The sequence below is a fragment of the Oncorhynchus mykiss genome, chromosome 13 (genome assembly GCF_057628025.1).
Source record: "Oncorhynchus mykiss isolate SJ-2025 chromosome 13, ASM5762802v1, whole genome shotgun sequence".
Lineage (NCBI taxonomy): Eukaryota > Metazoa > Chordata > Actinopteri > Salmoniformes > Salmonidae > Oncorhynchus > Oncorhynchus mykiss.
This window is the reverse complement of record NC_143034.1, coordinates 25,242,387-25,267,025: the sequence shown is the minus strand read 5'-3', so window position 1 is coordinate 25,267,025 and position 24,639 is coordinate 25,242,387. Positions and strand designations below refer to the sequence as shown.

General features: G+C 45.8%; 1 protein-coding gene across 1 annotated transcript in view; it reads right to left on the bottom strand.

Annotated features, from left to right (window-relative positions):
* LOC110485785 (VPS10 domain-containing receptor SorCS3) overlaps positions 1–24,639 on the bottom strand; it is a 216,313-nt gene that overhangs the window by 105,269 nt on the left and 86,405 nt on the right. The window contains exon 2 of the mRNA XM_021556952.3: positions 8,657–8,724. Coding sequence (XP_021412627.3) covers positions 8,657–8,724 — 68 coding nt within the window. The remainder of the gene's footprint in view (positions 1–8,656; positions 8,725–24,639) is intronic.

Below are 24,639 nucleotides of genomic sequence, written 5' to 3'. Positions count from 1 at the left end.
GCCTGCCTGCATTACCACTCTGCCTGCCCTGACCCTAAGCCTGCCAGCCTGACCACTCTGCCTGCCCTGACCCTAAGCCTGCCTGCCTGACCACTCTGCCTGCCCTGACCCTAAGCCTGCCTGCCTTAACACTCTGCCTGCCCTGACCCTAAGCCTGCCTGCTGACCTGTACCTTTGCCCCAGCTCTGGATTATTGACCTCTGCCTAGCTGCCTATTATTGACCGTGAACCTGCCGTCCTGTACAGTGCCTTGCAAAAGTATTCATCCCCCTTGGCGTTTTTCAAATTTTGTCATTTCATTGAAATATATTTTTTTATTACAAGTAACAGACATACACAAAATAGTCAAAAGAATGGTGCGTGCATATTTACAGTGAGGGAAAAAAGTATTTGATCCCCTGCAGATTTTGTACGTTTGCCCTCTGACAAAGAAATGATCAGTCTATCATTTTAATGGTAAGTTTATTTGAACAGTGAGAGACAGAATAACAACAACAAAATCCAGAAAAGCGCATGTCAAAAATGTTATAAATTGATTTGCATTTTAACGAGGGAAATAAGTATTTGACCCCTCTGCAAAACATGACTTAGTACTTGGTGGCAAAACCCTTGTTGGCAATCACAAAGGTCAGACATTTCTTGTAGTTGGCCACCAGGTTTGCATACATCTCAGGAGGGATTTTGTCCCACTCCTCTATGCAGATCTTCTCCAAGTCATTAAGGTTTCGAGGCTGACGTTTGGCAACTCGAACCTTCAGCTCCCTCCACAGATTTTCTATGGGATTAAGGTCTGGAGACTGGCTAGGCCACTCCAGGACCTTAATGTACTTCTTTTTGAGCCACTCCTTTGTTGCCTTGGCATTGTGTTTTGTCATGCTGGAATACCCATCCACGACCCATTTTCAATGCCTTGGCTGAGGGAAGGAGGTTCTCACCCAAGATTTGACAGTACATGGCCCCGTCCATCGTCCCTTTGATGCGGTGAAGTTGTCCTGTCCCCTTAGCAGAAAAACACCCCCAAAGAATAATGTTCCTCCTCCATGTTTGACTGTGGGGATGGTTTTCTTGGGGTCATAGGCAGCATTTCTCCTCCTCCAAACACAGCGAGTTGAGTTGATGCCAAAGGGCTCCATTTTGGTCTCATCTGGCCACAACACTTTCACCCAGTTGTCATCTGAATCATTCAAATGTTCATTGGCAAACTTCAGACGGGTATGTATATGTGCTTTCTTGAGCAGGGGGGCCTTGCGGGCGCTGCAGAATTTCCATCCTTCACGGCGTAGTGTGTTACCAATTGTTTTCTTGCAACTCCACGAGGTGAGATCTTGCATGGAGCCCCAGGCCGAGGGAGATTGACAGTTCTTTTGTGTTTCTTCCATTTGTGAATAATCGCATCAACTGTTATCACATTCTCACCAAGCTGCTTGGCGATGGTCTTGTAGCCCATTCCAGCCTTGTGTAGGTCTACAATCTTGTCCCTGACATGCTTGGAGAGCTCTTTGTCTTTTATACAGGTAACAAACTGAGATTAGAAGCACTCCCTTTAAGAGTGTGCTCCTAATCTCAGCTCGTTACCTGTATAAAAGACACCTGGGAGACAGAAATCTTTCTGATTGAGAGGGGTCAAATACTTATTTCCCTCATTAAAATGCAAATATTTTTATAATATTTTTGACATGCGTTTTTCTAGATTTTTGTTGTTGTTATTCTGTCTCTCACTGTTAAAATAAACCTACTGTTAAAATAAACCTACCATTAAAATTATAGACTGATCATTTCTTTGTCAATGGGCAAACGCACAAAATCAGCAGGGGATCAAATACTTTTTCCCCCTCACTGTATTCACCCCCTATGCTAAGAAGCCCCTAAGATCTGGTACAACCAATTACCTTCAGAAGTCACATAAATAGTTAAATAAAGTCCACCTGTGTGAAATTAAGGTGTCACATGATCTCAGTATATATACACTTGTTCTGAAAGGCCCAGGGTCTGCATCGCCACTACACAAGGGGCACCACCAAGCAAGCGGCCCCATGAAGACCAAGGAGCTCTCCAAACAAGTCAGGGACAAAGTTGTGGAGAAGTACAGATCATGGTTGGGTTATTGAAAAATATCAGAAACTTTGAACATTCCACAGAGCACCATTAAATCCATTTTTTTTTTTTTTTTACCTTTATTTAACCAGGCAAGTCAGTTAAGAACAAATTCTTATTTTCAATGACGGCCTGGGAACAGTGGGTTAACTGCCTGTTCAGGGGCAGAACGACAGATTTGTACCTTGTCAGCTCGGGGGTTTGAACTCGCAACCTTCTGGTTACTAGTCCAACGCTCTAACCACTAGGCTACGCTGCCGCCCCAGTAATCCATCATTAAAAATGGAAAGAAAATGGCACCACAACAAACCTGCCAAGAGTCGGCCGCTCACGGACCAGGCAAGGAGGGCATTAATCAGAGAGGCAACAAAGAGACCAAAGACAACCCTGAAGGAGCTGCAAAGCTCCAGAACGGAGAGTGGAGTATCTTTCAATAGGACCACTTTAAGCCGTATACTCCACAGAGTTGGGCTTTACGGAAGAGTGGACAGAAAAAAACATTGCTTAAAGAAGAAAATAAGCAAACACGTTTGGAGTTCGCCAAAAGGTACTCTGGTCAGATGAGACTAAAATGTAGCTTTTTGGCCATCAAGGAAAACGCTATATCTAGCGCAAACCCAACACCTCATCACCCCGAGAACACCATCCCCACAGTGAAGCATGGTGGTGGCAGCATCATGCTGTGGGGATGTTTTTCATCGGCAGGGACTGGGAAACTGGTTAGAATTGAAGGAATGATACATGGCACTAAATACAGGGAAATTATTGAGGGAAACCTGTTTCAGTCTTCCAGAGATTTGAGACTGGGATGGAGGTTCACCTTCCAGCAGGACAATGACCCTAAGCATACTGCTAAAGCAAAACTTGAGTGGTTTAAGGGGAAACATTTAAATGTCTTGCAATGGCCTAGTCAAAGCCCAGACCTCAGTCCTATTGAGAATCTGTGGTATGACTTAAAGATTGCGGTACACAAGCGGAACCCATCCACCTTGAAGGAGCTGGAGCAGTTTTGCCTTGAAGAATGGGCAAAAATCCCAGTGGCTAGATGGGATAGAGACATACCCCAAGAGACTTGCAGTTGTAATTGCTGCAAAAGGTGCCTCTACAAAGTATTGACTTTGGGTGAATAGTTATGAACGGTCAAGTTTTCTGTCTTTTTGTCTTATTTCTTTTTTGTTTCACAATAAAAAATATTTTGCATCTTCAAAGTGGTAAGCATGTTGTCTAAATCAAATGATACAAACCCCCAAAAATCTATTTTAATTCCAGGTCATAAGGCAACAAAATTGGAAAATTGCCAAAGGGGTGAATGCTTTTGCAAGCCACTGTAACGTTGCCCCACCTCTGATTTACTGACCCCTGCCTGCCTTGACCTGTCTATTGCCAGCCCCTGTTGGATTATTAAACCATTGTTTAATGGTTGAATTCAAGAAGTTTAAGCAGCCTATAAATCATTGTTTTTGAAACCAGTGGACAGCCAGCGAAAAATGCACACTTGCAACAGCTGCATATTGTGGATCTAAGCCTATGGAATAAAAGTGGGGCTTTTAATGCTCCATCTATTTCATGCTGATAAAAAAAAGGCCGTAGGCCTAATGGACACATGCTCAAACTTGCACCCTTTTGATAGAAAGGGGGAATCTGTAGTTGCTACATCCATTTTTGGACTTACAAATAATGTATAAGTCCAAAAATGGATGTAGCAACTACAGATCGTGTGACAGTTATCCATTGATTCTTGAAGAATATAACTTATAAATGCCTCATGAGCTTAGTTCAACTGTCACACTCCATGAGAACCCAAAATATAAGCTTGTTTAACCCCCAATGTTTGTAAACAGTGTAAATGTAAACAAACACCGTATAGCCTCATAACATGGTTAAAACAATGCTTTTAATATCATGGATGTTCAGCACTTGCATCCATAGCTCTGCCTATTCATCTGAGAGTGGTTACATTTCTCCAGGTCCACCCCTCAGCATTTTACCCAAACAGTGTCCATAGAAAATTAAACCTAGAACCCCACATATAAATAATAAACTAGACTAAAACCCCTGACCACGCCCTGACCTACTCTACCATAGAAAATATAGGCTTTCTATGGTCAGGACGTGACAGGTAGAAAGTGATGAGTTAGAAGAAGCCTACATAACCAACCTATAAAGTAAGATTTAACATCCATATATGGCCCGCTATGTAAAATTTAACATTGATTCATCCTGAAATAGATGTCATTCAATTGGTAACATATATTTTTGTCATCTTCTAATGCCTCTTATTTTTTATATATTTTTGAACCTTTATTTAACTAGGAAAGTCAGTTAAGAATCAATTCTAATTTAGAATGACGGCCTACACTGGCCAAACCCAGACGACGCCCTACGGGACTCAAATCATAGCCGATTGTGATACAGGGGAAGGTCATCTAAAAGTAACAGAATATAATCAGATTACGTTACTGTCGTGTCATGACTATAATTAATGTTTGCATGTTATTTTCTAAAATGATTACATACCACGTTCAATCGTATAACAATTAATTAAGTAGTAATCTGGGGCACCACAGAAAAAAGTTATTTAACCAGTTACTATCTCCCAACTAAACTCTAAAGATATAAATATATCTTACATAAGTCACAGTCAATTAATTAATTGTATTTACCTTCAGTCTCATTCTAAATGTTGCAAACTCTTGGATATTTGCATGAACCCCAGAATAAATTATGAATCAGCTATACACAAATTGGCTTAATTATTTATTACCTAACTAAATAATCACACAGAATTACATAAACACACAAACAGGATAGCTTACACATTGATCACTAGACAATGCAATGAAAAGTCCCTAGTGGACTAACCTGATATGATGGCTTGGTAGACAATGGAAAGAGGTGGTGGCAAATAAAGAGCGGGAAAGACAGAGTGGGAGAGACAGTGGGCTTATTGTACATACATGTGAAAAATACGGCCATCGTAAATATGGAGAGAGAGTTTCAGAGTTTCTAACCATTCGTACCTTTCAGCTCACGTTGCATGTAACTGGTCTATAGAGTTGTAGCCATTTCAACGTGGGGACTCCCGTCTTCCAGTCCTTTTAAGCACTCTGGCAAAAGGGCCGTTCTATGATGTCAACATAATGTCTCTGCTCACGTGGGTGCGGTAACTGACTGGTTCAAACTTTTATATGAAAAACAATTCTCATTTAAAAGGCTAACATCACATTTCATGTTCTCACATCCTCTCATATTTAATCATATAAGTTTCACAACATTTAGATGTAAATCTGATAACTGGGAAATATGCACATTCAGAGATACAGTTATGTTGTTATACCATCCTTAATGAGATCCCAAAACAACAACTGATCTGACAATTGTTCTTTCAGTACCCATGGGCTATTCCAACTGTTTGGATTACAGAAATAGTGTTTCATTATTCAACCTTTTGATGCTACCGTTTTGGTGGCAGGAATCTCCTTGTAACAAATAGGTTTCTTTCCCCTCCTCCTGCAAAGCCCAGAGGGAGAGTTTCTACAAGGTATTTACGACAGTCATAAAACGGCCAACTTCACCCCTCTCCTCCTCCACGGGAGAGAGAGGGCGCTGTAGAGCGGACCCACTGTAACCTGATCCTTCAGATCTTCACAGGTGAGTCATGACATTACTGAGTTTGAGTAATCCAAAAGTTACGTTACTGATTATAATTTTGGACAGGTATCTAGTAACTGTAATGGATTACACTTAGAAAGTAACCTACCCAACCCTGGATAGAGTGTTGTAGCTGGCAATCTAAACAAGCCCAATTACTAGAGTCTGTACTGGAGTCAAACATGGTGCAGTATTATGTGTAACTAACAATAATACATACAGTGCCTTGCGAAAGTATTCGGCCCCCTTGAACTTTGCGACCTTTTGCCACATTTCAGGCTTCAAACATAAAGATATAAAACTGTATTTTTTTGTGAAGAATCAACAACAAGTGGGACACAATCATGAAGTGGAACGACATTTATTGGATATTTAAAACTTTTTTAACAAATCAAAAACTGAAAAATTGGGCGTGCAAAATTATTCAGCCCCCTTAAGTTAATACTTTGTAGCACCACCTTTTGCTGCGATTACAGCTGTAAGTCACTTGGGGTATGTCTCTATCAGTTTTGCACATCGAAAGACTGAAATTTTTTCCCATTCCTCCTTGCAAAACAGCTCGAGCTCAGTGAGGTTGGATGGAGAGCATTTGTGAACAGCAGTTTTCAGTTCTTTCCACGGATTCTCGATTGGATTCAGGTCTGGACTTTGACTTGGCCATTCTAACACCTGGATATGTTTATTTTTGAACCATTCCATTGTAGATTTTGCTTTATGTTTTGGATCATTGTCTTGTTGGAAGACAAATCACCGTCCCAGTCTCAGGTCTTTTGCAGACTCCATTAGGGTTTCTTCCAGAATGGTCCTGTATTTGGCTCCATCCATCTTCCCATCAATTTTAACCATCTTCCCTGTCCCTGCTGAAGAAAAGCAGGCCCAAACCATGATGCTGCCACCACCATGTTTGAGAGTGGGGATGGTGTGTTCAGCTGTGTTGCTTTTACGCCAAACATAACGTTTTGCATTGTTGCCAAAAAGTTCAATTTTGGTTTCATCTGACCAGAGCACCTTCTTCCACATGTTTGGTGTGTCTCCCAGGTGGCTTGTGGCAAACTTTAAACAACACTTTTTATGGATATCTTTAAGAAATGGCTTTCTTCTTGCCACTCTTCCATAAAGGCCAGATTTGTGGAATATACGACTGATTGTTGTCCTATGGACAGAGTCTCCCATCTCAGCTGTAGATCTCTGCAGTTCATCCAGAGTGATCATGGGCCTCTTGGCTGCATCTCTGATCAGTCTTCTCCTTGTATGAGCTGAAAGTTTAGAGGGACGGCCAGGTCTTGGTAGATTTGCAGTGGTCTGATACTCCTTCCATTTCAATATTATCGCCTGCACAGTGCTCCTTGGGATGTTTAAAGCTTGGGAAATGTTTGTATCCAAATCCGGCTTTAAACTTCTTCACAGCAGTATCTCGGACCTGCCTGGTGTGTTCCTTGTTCTTCATGATGCTCTCTGAGCTTTTAACGGACCTCTGAGACTATCACAGTGCAGGTGCATTTATACGGAGACTTGATTACACACAGGTGGATTGTATTTATCATCATTAGTCATTTAGGTCAACATTGGATCATTCAGAGATCCTCACTGAACTTCTGGAGAGAGTTTGCTGCACTGAAAGTAAAGGGGCTGAATAATTTTGCACGCCCAATTTTTCAGTTTTTGATTTGTTAAAAATGTTTGAAATATCCAATAAATGTCGTTCCACTTTATGATTGTGTCCCACTTGTTGTTGATTCTTCACAAAAAAATACAGTTTTATATCTTTATGTTTGAAGCCTGAAATGTGGCAAAAGGTCGCAAAGTTCAAGGTGGCCGAATACTTTCGCAAGGCACTGTATATGAATTGAAATGAACAAAAAAAAGATGAAGATTGAATCCTCCCTTGTTACACAATGGAAAATAAATGCTGTACTGAAACACATGGAAAAGAAACAAGGGTTTTATAGTTTTCATTAAATGTAAGTCTTGGAATAACAAAACACAGAACATTAAATTAGGAAAGTCTGTTCATTGTTTCTTCTCTCTCTCTCTCTCTCTCACTCTCTCCTCCACCACATCCTAAACAAAATCACTGAGTCCCTCTCTCTCCTTCCCTCTCTCTCCTTCCCTCTCTCTCCTTCCCCCTCTCTCCTTCCCCCTCTCTTCCTTGTCGTCAGTCTGACTCACTCAACAGGAGAGTGATCTACACACGTCACAGTCTAACTATCTGGGTCCCACAAACACACCGAGAGCTGCATCACTATAATCTTATAAGAATCATTCAACTTTCATTGTGTTGACACACCAAATTGCCACACCAAATTGCCTGAAAGGACCACAAGCTCTTACTGTGTCACCACTACAGTCACCAGCAAAAAGAACAAGAAAAAACAGTAACGAAAGTAATGAATGAAGACAACCTGTCCGGTACACCGGTACAAAAATATATTGATGGTGGTAATGCTCATAGCTTCCCATTGACTCAAAGGGGGCTTATATAATTCTCCTTTTGTCAGTGTATTTGTAATGCGCTTGTGTTACTCTGTGTTGTTTTTGTGTTAGTCTCCCTGGGAAAGTGGAAGGGGGACAGAGGTACATCAGTGGTACATCATGTTAAACATGCAGTCAGAAGGGCAGAGACTAGTCATTGTTCACCTGGGGCACCCTGCCCAATGCTCAGTAGTGCAATGCTGCTTTGTATCTAGCAGTCTTGTACAAAGCAGTGAGGGAGAGAGAAAGAGAAAAGGGGTAGGGAGAGAGAAAGATGGAGGGGGGAGAGAGAGTAGAAAAGAGATAGAGGGTGGAGAGAGACTGCACTATTGTTCCTATGATGAATCTGAATACGTGTCAGAGGAGGGAGGGAAAGAAAGAGGGAGAGAGGAAGTGAGAGAGACAGAGAAGGAGATATGAAGAAAGGCTACTGTCTTACCTCCACAAGGTGCTCTCTGTAACACTACCCAGGTGAAAGTCGTAGAGTTTGGTCAGAATCAGGATCACCTGGAAACAAAACAGACATTCCAGGTGTTATAAGTATGTAATACGCCTTTAAGAATTGCCACAGGTTATTCTCTGAGAAGACAATAGAGACTTGGCACACTTGTGTTATATTCTCTTAGAAGAACACCATCCTACGTATTCCATTAAAAAACAATCAAAACCAGCATAAACAAAAACAAGCATGATCCTGCAGTCAGCCCCTCTGTTCCCATAGCTTTGGTCTGAGTGGTGTGAAGAGCGGGAAAGAGTGAGAGAGAAGGGGGTCTTTGATAACACACGGGTGAATCACAGACCAAGACGGCCACCCATATTCTAAAGACCCAGTGGTCAGATTTGATATCACAACAGGGACCAGAGAACTGTGTTTTTTTGACTCGGTGAAGCCTGAAGTGGCATCTATCACAGAATCAAAAATCAACCCCTATAACTCCTCCTAGGCTGTCATGTAGGAAATGTTCAACTTGTAGTGTATTTAACATTTAAAAAGGCTTATGAAGTTTGCAATGTAAAAATATATATATATATATACTTCACATAATCATTTACATTCCCTTGTGCTGCAGGATTATATTCCTGTATTCCTGTATTCCTATATTACTGTAGGTCCAAGCTGTATGGCAAAAATCCCCCCCCCCCCCCCAACCTATTAGAAGGCAATTTTTTTTTAAGTTATTACCATTCTGCTTAAACCTATCCAGCCTAACCTATCATAGATCTACAGAAGAGGCTAGTGGGTAAAAAGGGCCAAGGGATAGATTTGGAATTCAGCGTATGGTAGGCTATAACCTGGGCACATATGGAGTCTATGGAGGAGACAAACAAAGAGTAATATTGGGAAGACAACACTGTCTTTATATAAATGCCACAACAGCCAGATGGTCACAGCGTTACTAACGATTTACATTACCACCTCCGGGTTGCGTCGTTAATTCCAAGGTTGACGCTGGAATTTGTTAAATACAAGAACATGGAACAGAATGACTCGAACCTTAACCACACAGATGACTTGACTTGAAAGTGCGCACGGAGGGATGAGTTTTTACATAATAAATGCTATTTTCACAGCAGTCGCTTTGTTATCTAACGTTACAAACCAATTAGAATCTGGCTTTAATTATTTATTTGCATACTTGTCTCTTGTTACCGTCTCCCGCTTTGCGCCAAGCGTATGCTTCCTTAAAGTAAACCGACAAGCCTGACTTGAGTCACTTCGCTGCAAGGTGATTTGCTAGCTGTCTCTCTTCGTCTTGCCTGACTACATTTAGAGATATAAATCAGGAAAATGGAACTCAGGAGGGAGAAGGGAATAAAGCCTACATCAGTTGTTAGACCTGACCTCAGTGGTCCATGTGTACAGGCTCCAGGCTTGGCCTCACTAGCCTGGCTGGGCCTTAAGAGCCCCAAGGACTGGCCTGGACCTCACTGGGGAGCCACTGATGGTTCTCTCTGAGAGACGGTGCCACCACCCCGGGGCCTCTCTGCTCCTCCTAAGACTGTGAGCAGATGGTTCAGGCCAAGCAAGATTGCACTGCCAGAGAGGGCAATGTAGAGAGAGAGGAAGAATAACATAGAAGAAGGAAATTGGATTCATGCCATGCCTGTAATATGCAAAGCAAAACTGAGCTTTTCTTGGAGTGTTGAGAGTGAGTGTGTGTGTGTGTGTGTGTGTGTGTGTGTGTGTGTGTGTGTGTGTGTGTGTGTGTGTGTGTGTGTGTGTGTGTACGTATGCGTGTGTGTGTGCGCTTGCATGCTCCTGTGTATGGAGATTCCTGAAGGGGTCTGATGTTTTGTCAGACAAGCTCGCTCTCCTCTGCCAGGGGGTGGCACCACACAGACAGGAAGCAGTCCTCCTCCATGACAGTATGAATTGAAAATTCACATTGAATCACTGGGGCAGCAGCTGAAATCCCAAAGAATACTTTTATCCTGTCAGCTTGTATCACCCTCATGAAAATCATAATTATGTCTCCGAAAATGCCACAAACAGAGTACAAACGGTGAAATCAATAAATGTGGGGCGGTTGCAAAGAATACTGAACATTCAGCAACTCCTTGAAACATATTGTCAAGTTTGTTTACATAATGCCTATCTTTGTTGGTTCTGTTTAGTCGACTGACAGTGGATTCAATGCAATACGAATGACACAAACTGTAAAGAATTACATTTCACTAGGCAGCCTTTTTTCAAGTATACTCTCCCCTCTTCGAAAACCCTAATTGACCGGCAATGCATGGAAGAAAATGTCAGCTTGTTGCCTCGCAATTAACCAACTGTGATGAAAACATGTTATTAGCATAACTAAATGTCCCATGTCCACAAAGACCCAATTCAAAGTAGCGAACACAACTTTGAATGCTGATTTAGCTCTGCGGCACGCTAGTGATAGGTCCCTAATGACTTTGAGAAAACAGTTAATATCTCCTCCAAGCCAATCGGAAGTTTAATTGTATTAGCCTCGCAAACTGCTGGTGTCTATCGCCGGGGTCAATGCTATGCGGCACGGTTACAAGGACACTAAATTAACTGTGCTTTTCAGTAGTGAATACTGAATGAGTATCTAGTCCCTCAGGAGTGTTAAATCAGTGCGGCGTGGCGGAAACGCCTGGCTAATAAAATAACACCTCAGAATGTCTGTGTCCTTGTGGATAAACTGGCGCAGCATTGCGACCACAGTGTTGCGCCATTCTTGCAATAACCACACAGTAGCGGTGTTATGGAACATGTCACATAATAATAATTAAAACATGAATGTAGTAGTAGTTGACCATTTGCTGATTATATCTTCTTTTTTTCTTGAGACACGTGTATAGATGTAGGTTAAGGAGACCTCTGCCTGTTTGCACAACGATTCCTCTCATTCAAAGACGTCTGTATCTATTCTACTTGATTGCACACTTAGAATTTAGCTACAGCGCCTTCAGAAAATGTTCATACCCCTTGACTTATTCCACATTTTGTTTAGTTACAGCCTGAATTTAAAATGGATTGAATATATATATTTTCTCAGCCATCTACACACAATACCATATAATGATAAAGTGATGTCACGTCTACTCCCGCTCCTCCCCCTCTGGCGTTCGACATCCCCGATATACTAACCACTTCATCATGAGGCACACCTGGACTCCATTACCTCACTACCTTAGGTTATTGCCCCAGTCAGTATTGTTTCTGTGTTTATGTGTTGACGCCACTGCTATAGCACCCAGCGGATGGAATGAGCCGGCGCTTCCTACGCTATTCAGAAGAGGGCTGCGCGAGCAGGTCCAGAAGGAACTAACCTGTCGAGACGACAACCTCTCCTTGGACGCACCTCTCCTTGGACCTCTCGACGGCCATCCGTCTGGATAACCCACTTTGGGAGCATCGGTACTCTCATCGCTTCTCTCCCTCCCTCAGTGAAAACTCTGGATCAGAGCCTGAACCCATGGAGGTAGAGGTCACACACCTCCCTGCGGCAGAGCGACACAGACGGAGACAGATGGGGCTCTGTCTTTATTGTGGTCAAGGAGGGCACCAGCTCCAGTGGTGTCTGTTACTTTACAACGTTGGGATCCACAAGAGCAGAGGATTGTCACATGATCTCCCACCTCCTGGGACAGGAGTGAGTATTCCCTCTTCATCGCTTTCTGCTAAACCCTTGTTGGTGTCCATCACACTAGTTGATGTCCCTCATGTACTGATGTACTCACCAGCCTTAGTGGAGTCCGGTGCCAAGGGGAACTTTATTGACCAGACCCTTGCCTCCTCTCTTAACATCATCTCATACCCGCTCTCCTCTCCTTTCCCGGTTAAAGCCCTCGATAATCGTCCACTATGATCAGGAACCATCATACACATCATCCAACCACTTCCCCTCACCGTGGAGTCTATTCATCAGGAGAACATCCCCTTCTTCATCACCAGTTCCCAAGATCATCTTCGGCCTCTCTTGGCTTCAATGCCATAACCCCACCATCTCAATGTCGAGGATGAAAATCACAGACTGGTCACTTGTAAGCCGGAGGACCTGCTTCCCCATCCCTGTGGTTCCACGTCGGTTGAGAGTTCTGTGGTTACCCTTCAGCATAACATCCTGGAGGTATATCAGGACCTGCAGTATGTATTTTCCAAGACCCATGCCACCTGCCTCTAATCGCCCCTGGGACTGTGCCATCAAGCTTGCAGGTTCTGCGCCCCCGCACAGACCCATCTATCCTCTGTTGGTGGTTGAGACCCAGGCCATGGAGTACATCAAAGAGGCGCACCAACAAGGTTTTATGCGCACGTCCACTTCTCCTGCGTTGGCTGGTTTCTTCTTTGTGGCCAAGAACGATGGAGGTTGCGTCCTGTATTGATTACAGAGGATTCCATGAAATCACCACTCAGTACCATTAACCTCTCCCGTTGGTGCCAACAGCCCTCGATCAACAGCCCTCGACCTGGTTCTTTACCAAACTGGACCTGCGGAGTGGCTGTAGGGCGCAAGGACCCATTCGTCATTCTCACGAACCATCGGAACCTGGAGTACACACGGACCGCTAGGAGTCTGAATTGACGCCAAGCAAGGTGGGCCCTTTTCTACACAAGATTTGACTTCACGCTGACCTATTGCCAAGGTTCAAAGAACATCAAAGCCGATGCCCTGTCCAGTCTCTACGATTCGGGAGAGGGTCCTGTCCTGAATGTATCTATAATCCCATCCTCTACAGTAGTAGCCCCTGTGGTCTGGGACGTAGATGTAGACATCTGCCAGGCTCTGGAGAGGGAGCCCACGCCCAATAACTGTCCTCCTCCTCCTGAGTGCATCTATGTCCCCACAGGGATAAGGGATCGGCTGCTGACCTGGACACACACAACTGTTGTCGCTGGACATCCAGGTATTTCTCGCACTACCCAATCTATCTCTGAAAAATACTGGTGGCCCACCTTGGCGCAGGACGTCACTCACTACGTCAACTTCTGATCCGTATGTGTCGCATCCAAATCCCCCCCGTAACGCTCCAGCAGGGAAACTCCTTCCCCTTCCCGTGCGACAGCATCCCTGGTCTCATCTATCCATCTCCCCTCCGCTGACGGTTTCACCACCATTTTGGTGGTTGTGGATAGATTTTCCATATCCTGTTGTTTTATCCTTCTCTCTGGTCTTCCTACTGCTCTCCGGATCGCCGAGGCACTAATCCAGCAGGTCTTCGGCATTATGGCCTTCCGGAGGACATTGTCTCCGACCGTGGCCCCCAATTCACATCACAGGTGTGGAGAACCTTTATGTAGAAGCTTGAGGTCACCGTCAGCCTCACTTCCAGGCATAGGCCTCAGTCCAATGGGCAGGTGGAGAGGATGATCCAGGAGCAGGGAGAGTGGGCCTGATTCCATCCATGGGCGGAGTATGCCCAGAATTTGCTTCGTCACTCCTCCACTTGGCTGACCCCCTTCCAGTGTGTTCTGGATTTTCAGCTGGCCCTGACTCCGTGGATCCCGGGTCAGACTGAAGCTTCTGTGGTTGATGAGTGTTTCAGGCGTGCAGAAGAAGTATGGAGAGATGCTCATGTGAGACACCAGCATGCTGTCCACCGTCAGAAGGAGCAGGCAGACCGCCACAACAGTGCGACCCCCGTGTTCCGTCCTGGGAATTGTCTGGCTCTCTACCAGGAACCTCCTACTCCGCCTGCCCTGCAAGAAGCTGAGCCCTCGGTTTGTGGGGCCGTTCAAGGCTCTCTATAGGATCAACGAGGTGACGTATAGGTTACAGCTTCCCAGAGACTACCATATCTCACCTTCTTTTCATGTCTCCCTTCTCAGACCAATGGATCCTGGTCCCCTAGCTGATGCTGTCCCCCGCGACACCCCCTGCCCTCCTGGACATCAAAGGGTGTTCGTCCTATGCCCTCAGATTCCTACTGGACTCCTGACATCGTAGGGGTAGGCTCCAGTACCTGGTGGACTGGGAGGGGTATGGGCCAGAGGAGTGGTGTTGGGTTCCGGTGGAGGATATTCTGGATCCCAACATCATCCGTGATTTCTACCTTCATAGCCCCGACCGGCCCGCTCCTCATCCTCTGGGCCATCCCCCTGGACGGCGTTGTCCTGCAGTTGGAGCCGCACGTCAGGGGGGTACTGTCACGTCTACTCCCGCTCCTCCCCTACGGCATTCGACGTCACCAGTATACTAACCACTGGTCCTGGCATCCATCATTACTTAAACCTGGCACCAATCATTACGCGCACCTGCACTTCATCATGAGGTGGACTACATTACCTAATTTATTACCTCCCCTACATCGCCGTTAATGCGGCGCTGACAGAGATGGCCGCCTCGCTTCGCGTTCCTAGGAAACTATGCAGTTTTTTGTTTTTTTACGTGTTATTTCTTACATTAGTACCCCAGGTCATCTTAGGTTTCATTACATACAGTCGAGAAGAACTACTGAATATAAGATCAGCGTCAACTCACCATCAGTACAACCAAGAATATGATTTTCGCAAAGCGGATCCTGTGTTCTGCCTTTCAACCAGGACAACGGAATAGATCCCAGCCGGCGACCCAAAAAAACGACTCCGTAAAAGAGGGAAACGAGGCGGTCTTCTGGTCAGACTCCGGAGACGGGCACATCGTGCACCACTCCCTAGCATTCTTCTCGCCAATGTCCAGTCTCTTGAAAACAAGGTTGATGAAATCCGAGCAAGGGTAGCATTCCAGAGGGACATCAGAGACTGTAACGTTCTTTGCTTCACGGAAACATGGCTCACTGGAGAGACGCTATCGGAGGCGGTGCAGCCAGCGGGTTTCTCCACGCATCGCGCCGACAGAAACAAACATATTTCTGGTAAGAAGAGGGGCGGGGGCGTATGCCTCATGGCTAACGAGACGTGGTGTGATCACAGAAACATACAGGAACTCAAATCCTTCTGTTCACCTGATTTAGAATTCCTCACAATCAAATGTCGACCGCATTATCTACCAAGAGAATTCTCTTCGATTATAATCACAGCCGTATATATTCCCCCCCAAGCAGACACATCGATGGCTCTGAACGAACTTTATTTGACTCTTTGCAAACTGGAATCCATACATCCTGAGGCTGCATTCATTGTAGCTGGGGATTTTAACAAGGCTAATCTGAAAACAAGACTCCCTAAATTGTATCAGCATATCGATTGCGCAACCAGGGCTGGAAAAACCTTGGATCATTGTTATTCTAACTTCTGTGACGCATATAAGGCCCTGCCCCGCCCTCCTTTCGGAAAAGCTGACCACGACTCCATTTTGTTGATCCCTGCCTACAGACAGAAACTAAAACAAGAAGCTCCCACGCTGAGGTCTGTCCAACGCTGGTCCGACCAAGCTGATTCCACACTCCAAGACTGCTTCCATCACGTGGACTGGGATATTTTTCGTATTGCATCAGATAACAACATTGACGAATACGCTGATTCGGTGTGCAAGTTCATTAGAACGTGCGCTGAAGATGTCGTTCCCACAGCAACGATTAAAACATTCCCTAACCAGAAACCGTGGATTGATGGCAGCATTTGCGTGAAACTGAAAGCGCGAACCACTGCTTTTAATCAGGGCAAGGTGACTGGTAACATGACCGAATACAAACAGTGCAGCTATTCCCTCCGCAAGGCTATCAAACAAGCTAAGTGTCAGTATAGAGACAAAGTAGAATCTCAATTCAACGGCTCAGACGCAAGAGGTATGTGGCAGGGTCTACAGTCAGTCACGGACTACAAGAAGAAAACCAGCCCAGTCACGGACCAGGATGTCTTGCTCCCAGGCAGACTAAATAACTTTTTTGCCCGCTTTGAGGACAATACAGTGCCACTGACACGGCCTGCAACTAAAACATGTGGACTCTCCTTCACTGCAGCCGAGGTGAGTAAAACATTTAAACGTGTTAACCCTCGCAAGGCTGCAGGCCCAGACGGCATCCCCAGCCGGGCCCTCAGAGCATGCGCAGACCAGCTGGCCGGTGTGTTTACGGACATATTCAATCAATCCCTATACCAGTCTGCTGTTCCCACATGCTTCAAGAGGGCCACCATTGTTCCTGTTCCCAAGAAAGCTAAGGTAACTGAGCTAAACGACTACTGCCCGTAGCACTCACTTCCGTCATCATGAAGTGCTTTGAGAGACTAGTCAAGGACCATATCACCTCCACCCTACCTGACACCCTAGACCCACTCCAATTTGCTTACCGCCCAAATAGGTCCACAGACGATGCAATGTCAACCACACTGCACACTGCCCTAACCCATCTGGACAAGAGGAATACCTATGTGAGAATGCTGTTCATCGACTACAGCTCGGCATTCAACACCATAGTACCCTCCAAGCTCGTCATCAAGCTCGAGACCCTGGGTCTCGACCCCGCCCTGTGCAACTGGGTACTGGACTTCCTGACGGGCCGCCCCCAGGAGGTGAGGGTAGGCAACAACATCTCCACCCCGCTGATCCTCAACACTGGGGCCCCACAAGGGTGCGTTCTGAGCCCTCTCCTGTACTCCCTGTTCACCCACGACTGCGTGGCCACGCACGCCTCCAACTCAATCATCAAGTTTGCGGACGACACAACAGTGGTAGGCTTGATTACCAACAACGACGAGACGGCCTACAGGGAGGAGGTGAGGGCCCTCGGAGTGTGGTGTCAGGATAATAACCTCACACTCAACGTCAACAAAACTAAGGAGATGATTGTGGACTTCAGGAAACAGCAGAGGGAACACCCCCCTATCCACATCGATGGAACAGTATTGGAGCGGGTAGTAAGTTTTAAATTCCTCGGCATACACATCACAGACAAACTGAATTGGTCCACTCACACAGACAGCATCGTGAAGAAGGCGCAGCAGCGCCTCTTCAACCTCAGGAGGCTGAAGAAATTCGGCTTGTCACCAAAAGCACTCACAAACTTCTACAGATGCACAATCGAGAGCATCCTGGCGGGCTGTATCACCGCCTGGTACGGCAACTGCTCCGCCCATAACCGTAAGGCTCTCCAGAGGGTAGTGAGGTCTGCACAACGCATCACCGGGGGCAAACTACCTGCCCTCCAGGACACCTACACCACCCGATGTTTCAGGATGGCCATAAAGATCATCAAGGACAACAACCACCCGAGCCACTGCCTGTTCACCCCGCTATCATCCAGAAGGCGAGGTCAGTACAGGTGCATCAAAGCTGGGACCGAGAGACTGAAAAACAGCTTCTATCTCAAGGCCATCAGACTGTTAAACAGCTACCACTAACATTGAGTGGCTGCTGCCAACACACTGACTCAACTCCATTCACTTTAATAATGTGAATTGATGGGAAATGATGTAAATATATCACTAGCCACTTTAAACAATGCTACCTAATATAATGTTTACATACCCTACATTATTCATCTCATATGTATACGTATATACTGTACTCTATATCATCTACTGCATCCTTATGTAATACATGTATCACTAGCCACTTTAACTATGCCACTTTGTTTACATACTCATCTCATATGTATTAAACTGTACTCGATACCATCTACTGCATCTTGCCTAACTCAGGAATATTCACTGTCTTCTTGGTAAGCAACTCTAGTGTAGATGTGGCCATGTTTTTTAGGTTATTGTCCTGCTGAAAGGTGAATTCATCTCCCAGTGTCTAGTGGAAAGCAGACTGAACCAGGTTTTCCTCTAGGATTTTGCCTGTGCTTCGATTGTGGTAGCAGGAACACAAGAGTATGTTTTATTCATGCACATAATGTAACGTGGTTATTTTGATTCATGTTTAATAAAGCACTTCACATGAACAAACTAACAAAAACAAGAAACGTGAAAACCCAAAACAGTCCTATCTGGTGCAAACACAGAGACAGGAACAATCACCCACAAACACACAGTGAAACCCAGGCTACCTAATAATGACAAAACAAAGGAAATAAAGGTCAGAACGTGACAGGACCCCCCCCCCCCCCCAAAGGTGCAGACTCCGGCCGCAAAACCTTAACCTTAACTTAAAGCTCTGGACAGAGGGGCGGAAGCTCTGGGCTGAGGGGCTCTGGCGCCTCTGGGCTGAGGGGCTCTGGCACCTCTGGGCTGAGGTGCACTGGCGGCCCCTGGCTGACTGGCGGCCCCTGGCTGACTGGCGGCATGGCGGCCCCTGGCTGACTGGCGGCACTGGCGGCCCCTGGCTGACTGGCGGCACTGGCGGCCACTGGCTGACTGGCGGCACTGGCGGCCACTGGCTGACTGGCGGCACTGGCGGCCCCTGGCTGACTGGCGGCACTGGCGGCCCCTGGCTGACTGGCGGCACTGGCGGCCCCTGGCTGACTGGCGGCACTGGCGGCCCCTGGCTGACTGGCGGCACTGGCGGCCCCTGGCTGACTGGCGGCACTGGCGGCTCCTTGCAGACTGGCGGCACTGGCGGCTCCTGGCAGACTGGCGGCACTGGCGGCGCTGGGCAGACTGGCGGCACTGGCGGCGCTGGGCAGACTGGCGGCACTGGCGGCGCTGGGCAGACGGGTGGCTCAGGCGGCGCTGGGCAGACGGGTGGTTCAGGCGTCGCTGGGCAGACGGGTAGCTCAGATGGCGCTGGGCAGAGGGGAAGCTCCGGCAACGCTGGAGAGGAAGGCTCTGGCAGCGCTGGACTAAGGAGCTCTGGCGCCTCTGGAATGAGGGGCTCTGGCGCCTTTGGACTGAGGGGCAGGAGCTCTGGCAGCGCCAAACAGGCGGGAGTTTCCGGCTGCGCTGGAGAGGAGGAAGGCTCTAGCAGCGGCAGAAAGGCAGGAGACTCCGGCAGCACTGGACAGGCGGGAGCACCTGTAAGGATGAGACGGAGAGACAGCCTGGTGCGGGGGGCAGCCACCGGAGGGCTGGTGCGTGGAGGTGGTACCAGATAGATCGGACCGTGAAGGCGCACTGGAGCTCTTGAGCACCGAGCCTGCCCAACCTTACCCGGTTGAATGGTCCCGGTCGCCCTGCCAGTGCGGCGAGGTGGAATAGCCCCCACTGGGCTATGCAGGCGAACCGGGGACACCGTGCGCAAGGCTGGTGCCATGTAAGCCGGCCCAAGGAGACGCACTGGAGACCAGATGCGTAGAGCCGGCTTCATGGCACCTGGTTCGATGCCCACTCTAGCCCGGCCAATGAGCTGGAATGTACCGCACTGGGCTATGCACCCGCACTGGGGACACCGTGCGCTTCACAGCATAACACGGTGCCTGCCCGGTCTCTCTCGCCCCCCGGTAAGCACAGGAAGTTGGCTCAGGTCTCCTACCTGGCTTCGCCATACTTCCTGTGTGCCTCGCCCCAATACATTTTTGGGGCTGCCTCTCGGGCTTCCTTGCCAGCCGTGTTCGCTTCGCCAACCTCATTCTCCTGTAACCTTCCACGCACTGCTCCATCGAATCCCAGGCGGGCTCCGGCACTCTCCCTGGGTCGACCGCCCACCTGTCTATCTCCTCCCAAGTTGTGTAGTCCAGATTCTGCTCCTATGTCCCGAAATCCAGACATCGCTGTTGCTGTTTTTGCTGCTGCTGCCTCTGTTCCTTCTCCTGCTGCTGCTTTTGCTGCAGCTGCTGTTCACCACGCCGCTTGGTCCTGTTGTGGTGGGTGATTCTGTAACGGTTTTCTTGACTTGAAGGAGAGGCGGACCAAAGCGCAGCGTGGTTATTTTGATTCATGTTTAATAAAGCACTTCACATGAACAAACTAACAAAAACAAGAAACGTGAAAACCCAAAACAGTCCTATCTGGTGCAAACACAGAGGCAGGAACAATCACCCACAAACACACAGTGAAACCCAGGCTACCTAAGTATGATTCTCAATCAGAGACAACTAATGACACCTGCCTCTGATTGAGAACCATACTAGGCCAAAACATAGAAATACCCAAATCATAGAAAAACAAACATGGACTGCCCACCCCAACTCACGCCCTGACCATACTAAATAATAAAAACAAAGGAAATAAAGGTCAGAACTTGACACATAATGGTTGTTTTATTTACTAAAGTAAGATTCTTTGGCCTCTCTCCTTTTCTGTGTCTTTGGGTTGGCAACTGATTAAGTGATGGCTTTTTATTCTTATTTAACCCTTATTATACCAGATAACTTGACTGAGAACACATTTTCATTTACAGCAACAACATGCAGAATAGTTACAAAGGAGAGGAGGGGGGATGAATGAGCCAATTGTAAGCTGGGGATGATTAGGTGTTATGATGGTATGAAGGCCAGATTGGGAATTTAGCCAGGGCACCGGGGTTAACACGCCTACTTTTACGATAAGTGCCATGGGATCTTTAGTGACCACAGAGAGTCCGTTTAACGTCCTATCTGAAAGACGACACCCTACACAGGGCAGTGTCCCCAGTCTCTGGTTGAACCAGCTATGACTGAGCAATCTTGGTATCAGGTATAAAAGGAGCAGCAAGTCAAGACTGTTGGGTCGACGGTTTCATTATTGCAATATTTAATCAATATAGAATAAAGATGATTGTTTGAAGAAATGACAAAGTCGCTCTCACTTAAATAGAATATTCCACCACAAGATCTATTCAGTTTGATTTTTATCCTGAAAAACTTACCAGTCCTTAACGATTACAAGCATACACATAACATGATGCAGCCACAACTATGCTTGAAAATATGAGGAGTGGTAGTAATGTGTTTTATTGGATTTGCCCCAAACATAACACTTTGTATTCAGGACAAAATGTTAATTGCTTTGCAACATTTTTGGGAGCATTACGTTTTTGCCTGGTTGTAAACAGGATGCTTGTTTTGGACAGGTTCTGTACAGGTTTCGTTCTTTCACTCTGTCAATTATGTTAGTATTGTGGATTAATTACAATGTTGTTGATCCATCCTCAGTTTTCTCCTATCACAGCCATTAAACTCTGTAACTGTTTTAAAGTCACCATTGGCATCATGGTGAAATCCCTGAGTGGTTTCCTTCCTCTCCGGCAACTGAGTTAGAAAGGTGTCTATCACTCTACAGCCCTCACTCCCTCTTTCGCTCCTCCTCTCTACTCTCTCCCCTCTCTCCGCCCCTCCTCTCTCTCTCTCCGTCTCCTAGCTCTGTCTCTCTTCTCTACCATCTCGCTCCATCCATCTCTCTCTCTTCCTCCCTCCTCTATCTCTCTCCCTACAGCAAGGAGGAGGCCTAATTAAAATCAATGTATATTTACTGAATGCTCGTTAAAGCGGAAGGGTGGTACTTATCTGTTTGGATTTTGAATTAAATACCTTCCATGAAATGCAAAGTGAGAGAGTTCTCACCTAACTATTGGTTTTTAAAACGTGATCGATTGATCACACCACTGTCATAGGCTATTACACAAATACACCTGAAACATACACAACACAGTCAATATTTATTTTCATTTAACTAAACCATCTCAAGAGAAATTGCTTATTTTCGTACATTTGGAAGATGTTACCTTTCACACCAACAGAAATGCACTGGTTTCCATATGTTCCCATTATGTGGCACATTCCTACACAACATTCTTCTATCTTTATCTGAAGTCTTTATGTGGTGACATTCCACTTCATAATCACCTGTCAGAAACACTTTCCAATTTCAACTTCAAAGTCCAGCGATAGAAGAGTGCTACCATAACAACTTAAATGTTGCTGCAATGTCCCTGTACATTCACAGGGACAGAATGATACTTCCCGGCGCCATTTTGGATGGATATTTTCTGGAAACCAAAGAGTAACATTTAACCAGGCACAGCTATCATTGGGATGGATACAACTCTACCAGACCATGACGTTTGGTGAGACTGGGTCACAGCTGCTGTTGCTCACAACAAAAGTCACCATGACCAGTTTGTACCGTATTGTCCAAACTGGAGACATGCTTTTATCATTTGGTGGTCTGATGTGTCGGAACAAAGCATGATGATGCGTGCTGGATTGTCACAATAGGTTTTCATAAATTATGTTCTATCCAATCTGTCTCATCATTAATCATCATCTCATCAGACACAGACATAGATCAAATGCTAGGTATAACAGCAGGCACAACAACCTAACAAACATATGAGTTTATTATACAGTACAAACAGATCAGAGTCACACTAATACAACCCTAATCCCTGGCAAACAGGAACTCTGGAAAAACTTAATGCTAACTTAAAGTGTCATCAGAAGTGTTCTCTCAATGCTCTCTATATCTGCTCTGTATATTTGACATTTCCAGAGTGAGGGCACAAGCTGTGTCTTTCTCTTATATTACATTACGGTCGCCCTTTTTTCCCTTCCCATGGTGCAACTGTCTCTCAGGCTGGCGCTAGCCAAGGGAGTAAGTCAAGCGAATCAAACGCTATCTGGCTGCCCAGTAGAATCCTTGGTGGCGGTTTGAACGTGCACACTGAGGAAGAAGGATAAAAGCACAAGCCAGGCCTGGCGGACCCAGACACTCTCCCTCTCTCTGACTCCATCTTATCTCCAGTCTTGAGTGGTGAGATATCTCCATCCTTTTCTCTACCTTCAACTTTGAACCGTGAACCTCTGACCAGAAACTTCAATGTCTCTCATGGTACATTTAATCACAGGACAAATACTTAAAGAGTAAAGGACTAAAATACAAGAAGGTTAAGGAGTAAGGAACAGAGAAAATGCAGGATGATGTGATGTGAGACCAGGTTTGGAGATATACTGGAGCGTTGGTATGGTCTAATGCACAGTGTTCATCAGGGTAGAAGACATAAGTAGACTAGGGTCTAAGAACAAGGTCATAAGTGGAGAGTACACTACAATAGAAGTAGCAAGACAACTGAATGGTCTAAATATGTTCTTCAAAGTGCAATTAGAAGATGTTGACAATTAATCTATGACCGAACACCTCCTCCACCCACTGCAACAAATCCCAAACACTTTCCCTTTACATTTAATTTAACCACACATATAATTTGTGGTTACTGAGACATATTCTACTTTATTCATCAAATAAGGGACAGGAATTAGTTTGGAGTTTGTCTTTTCTCATCTTCTCTTTTTTTCTCTCTTTTTCACAGTTCTGGTATTTTCCTCTGTTCCCCCTGTCAGGCAGAGAAGAGGGGAGGGACAGAAGGAGGGAGTCTTTCTTCACAACAGGCATACCAGTGTGTGTCATTGTCAATCTTCCTCTGAGGTGACTCGATGAGGCGACAGCACCTGATTAACTCTGAGCGGCATCTCATAATTATATTTTTTCAACTTTGTTCTTCCTGTCAGTCACCTAGCTGTATCCAATATGGAGGAGGAGTTGTTAAAAAATAAACATGACCCTTTTCAAAGTGGAGTGTTACCGATAGTGTGCCGGTGTAGTCATAACATCTGTCAGGTGCAATTAAAAATTCAATATGTTGTCCTTTTAGTGGCCTGCGTTGAGATATGGTTTCTCCCTCAGCAGGTGACACCGGGGGGAATGGTCGCTGTCATCCATCAACCAAGTGATCCATTGGCTCAATGTGATACGGCCCACCAATAACGCGGCTCGACTTGGCGTGGGCTACCCGCCAGCATTAACATCCTGATAAAACAGTGTCAGGGTGGTAGACGACGTCTGGTGAGTGTTACCATGCCAATCCTCTCCCACCATCCCACCAGCCACGATGCCATCCATTATTGCTATTTGCGACTCTTTATGATTGATCAGCCATTTTGGAGAATCGCTTTGGCAGTTGTTGTTCCCTGCACTTTTTGTGATTTATGTCTTTCCAGAGTAAACGATGAGAGATGTTAGCGATTCACAGACCCAAAGGGGATGAAAACAGTGTGTAAATACACTTACTGTAACACAGTCTGTCTGTCACAGATTCATTTCCATTATCTTCCCCTGTTGAGAGACATGGTCCTGAAAGCAAATCAGTAAATTATTTAAATGGCAGCAAATTAATATCTAACGCCATACTTACAATTCAAAAGAGCCCTGTTGGTTAAAATAGACCTGGG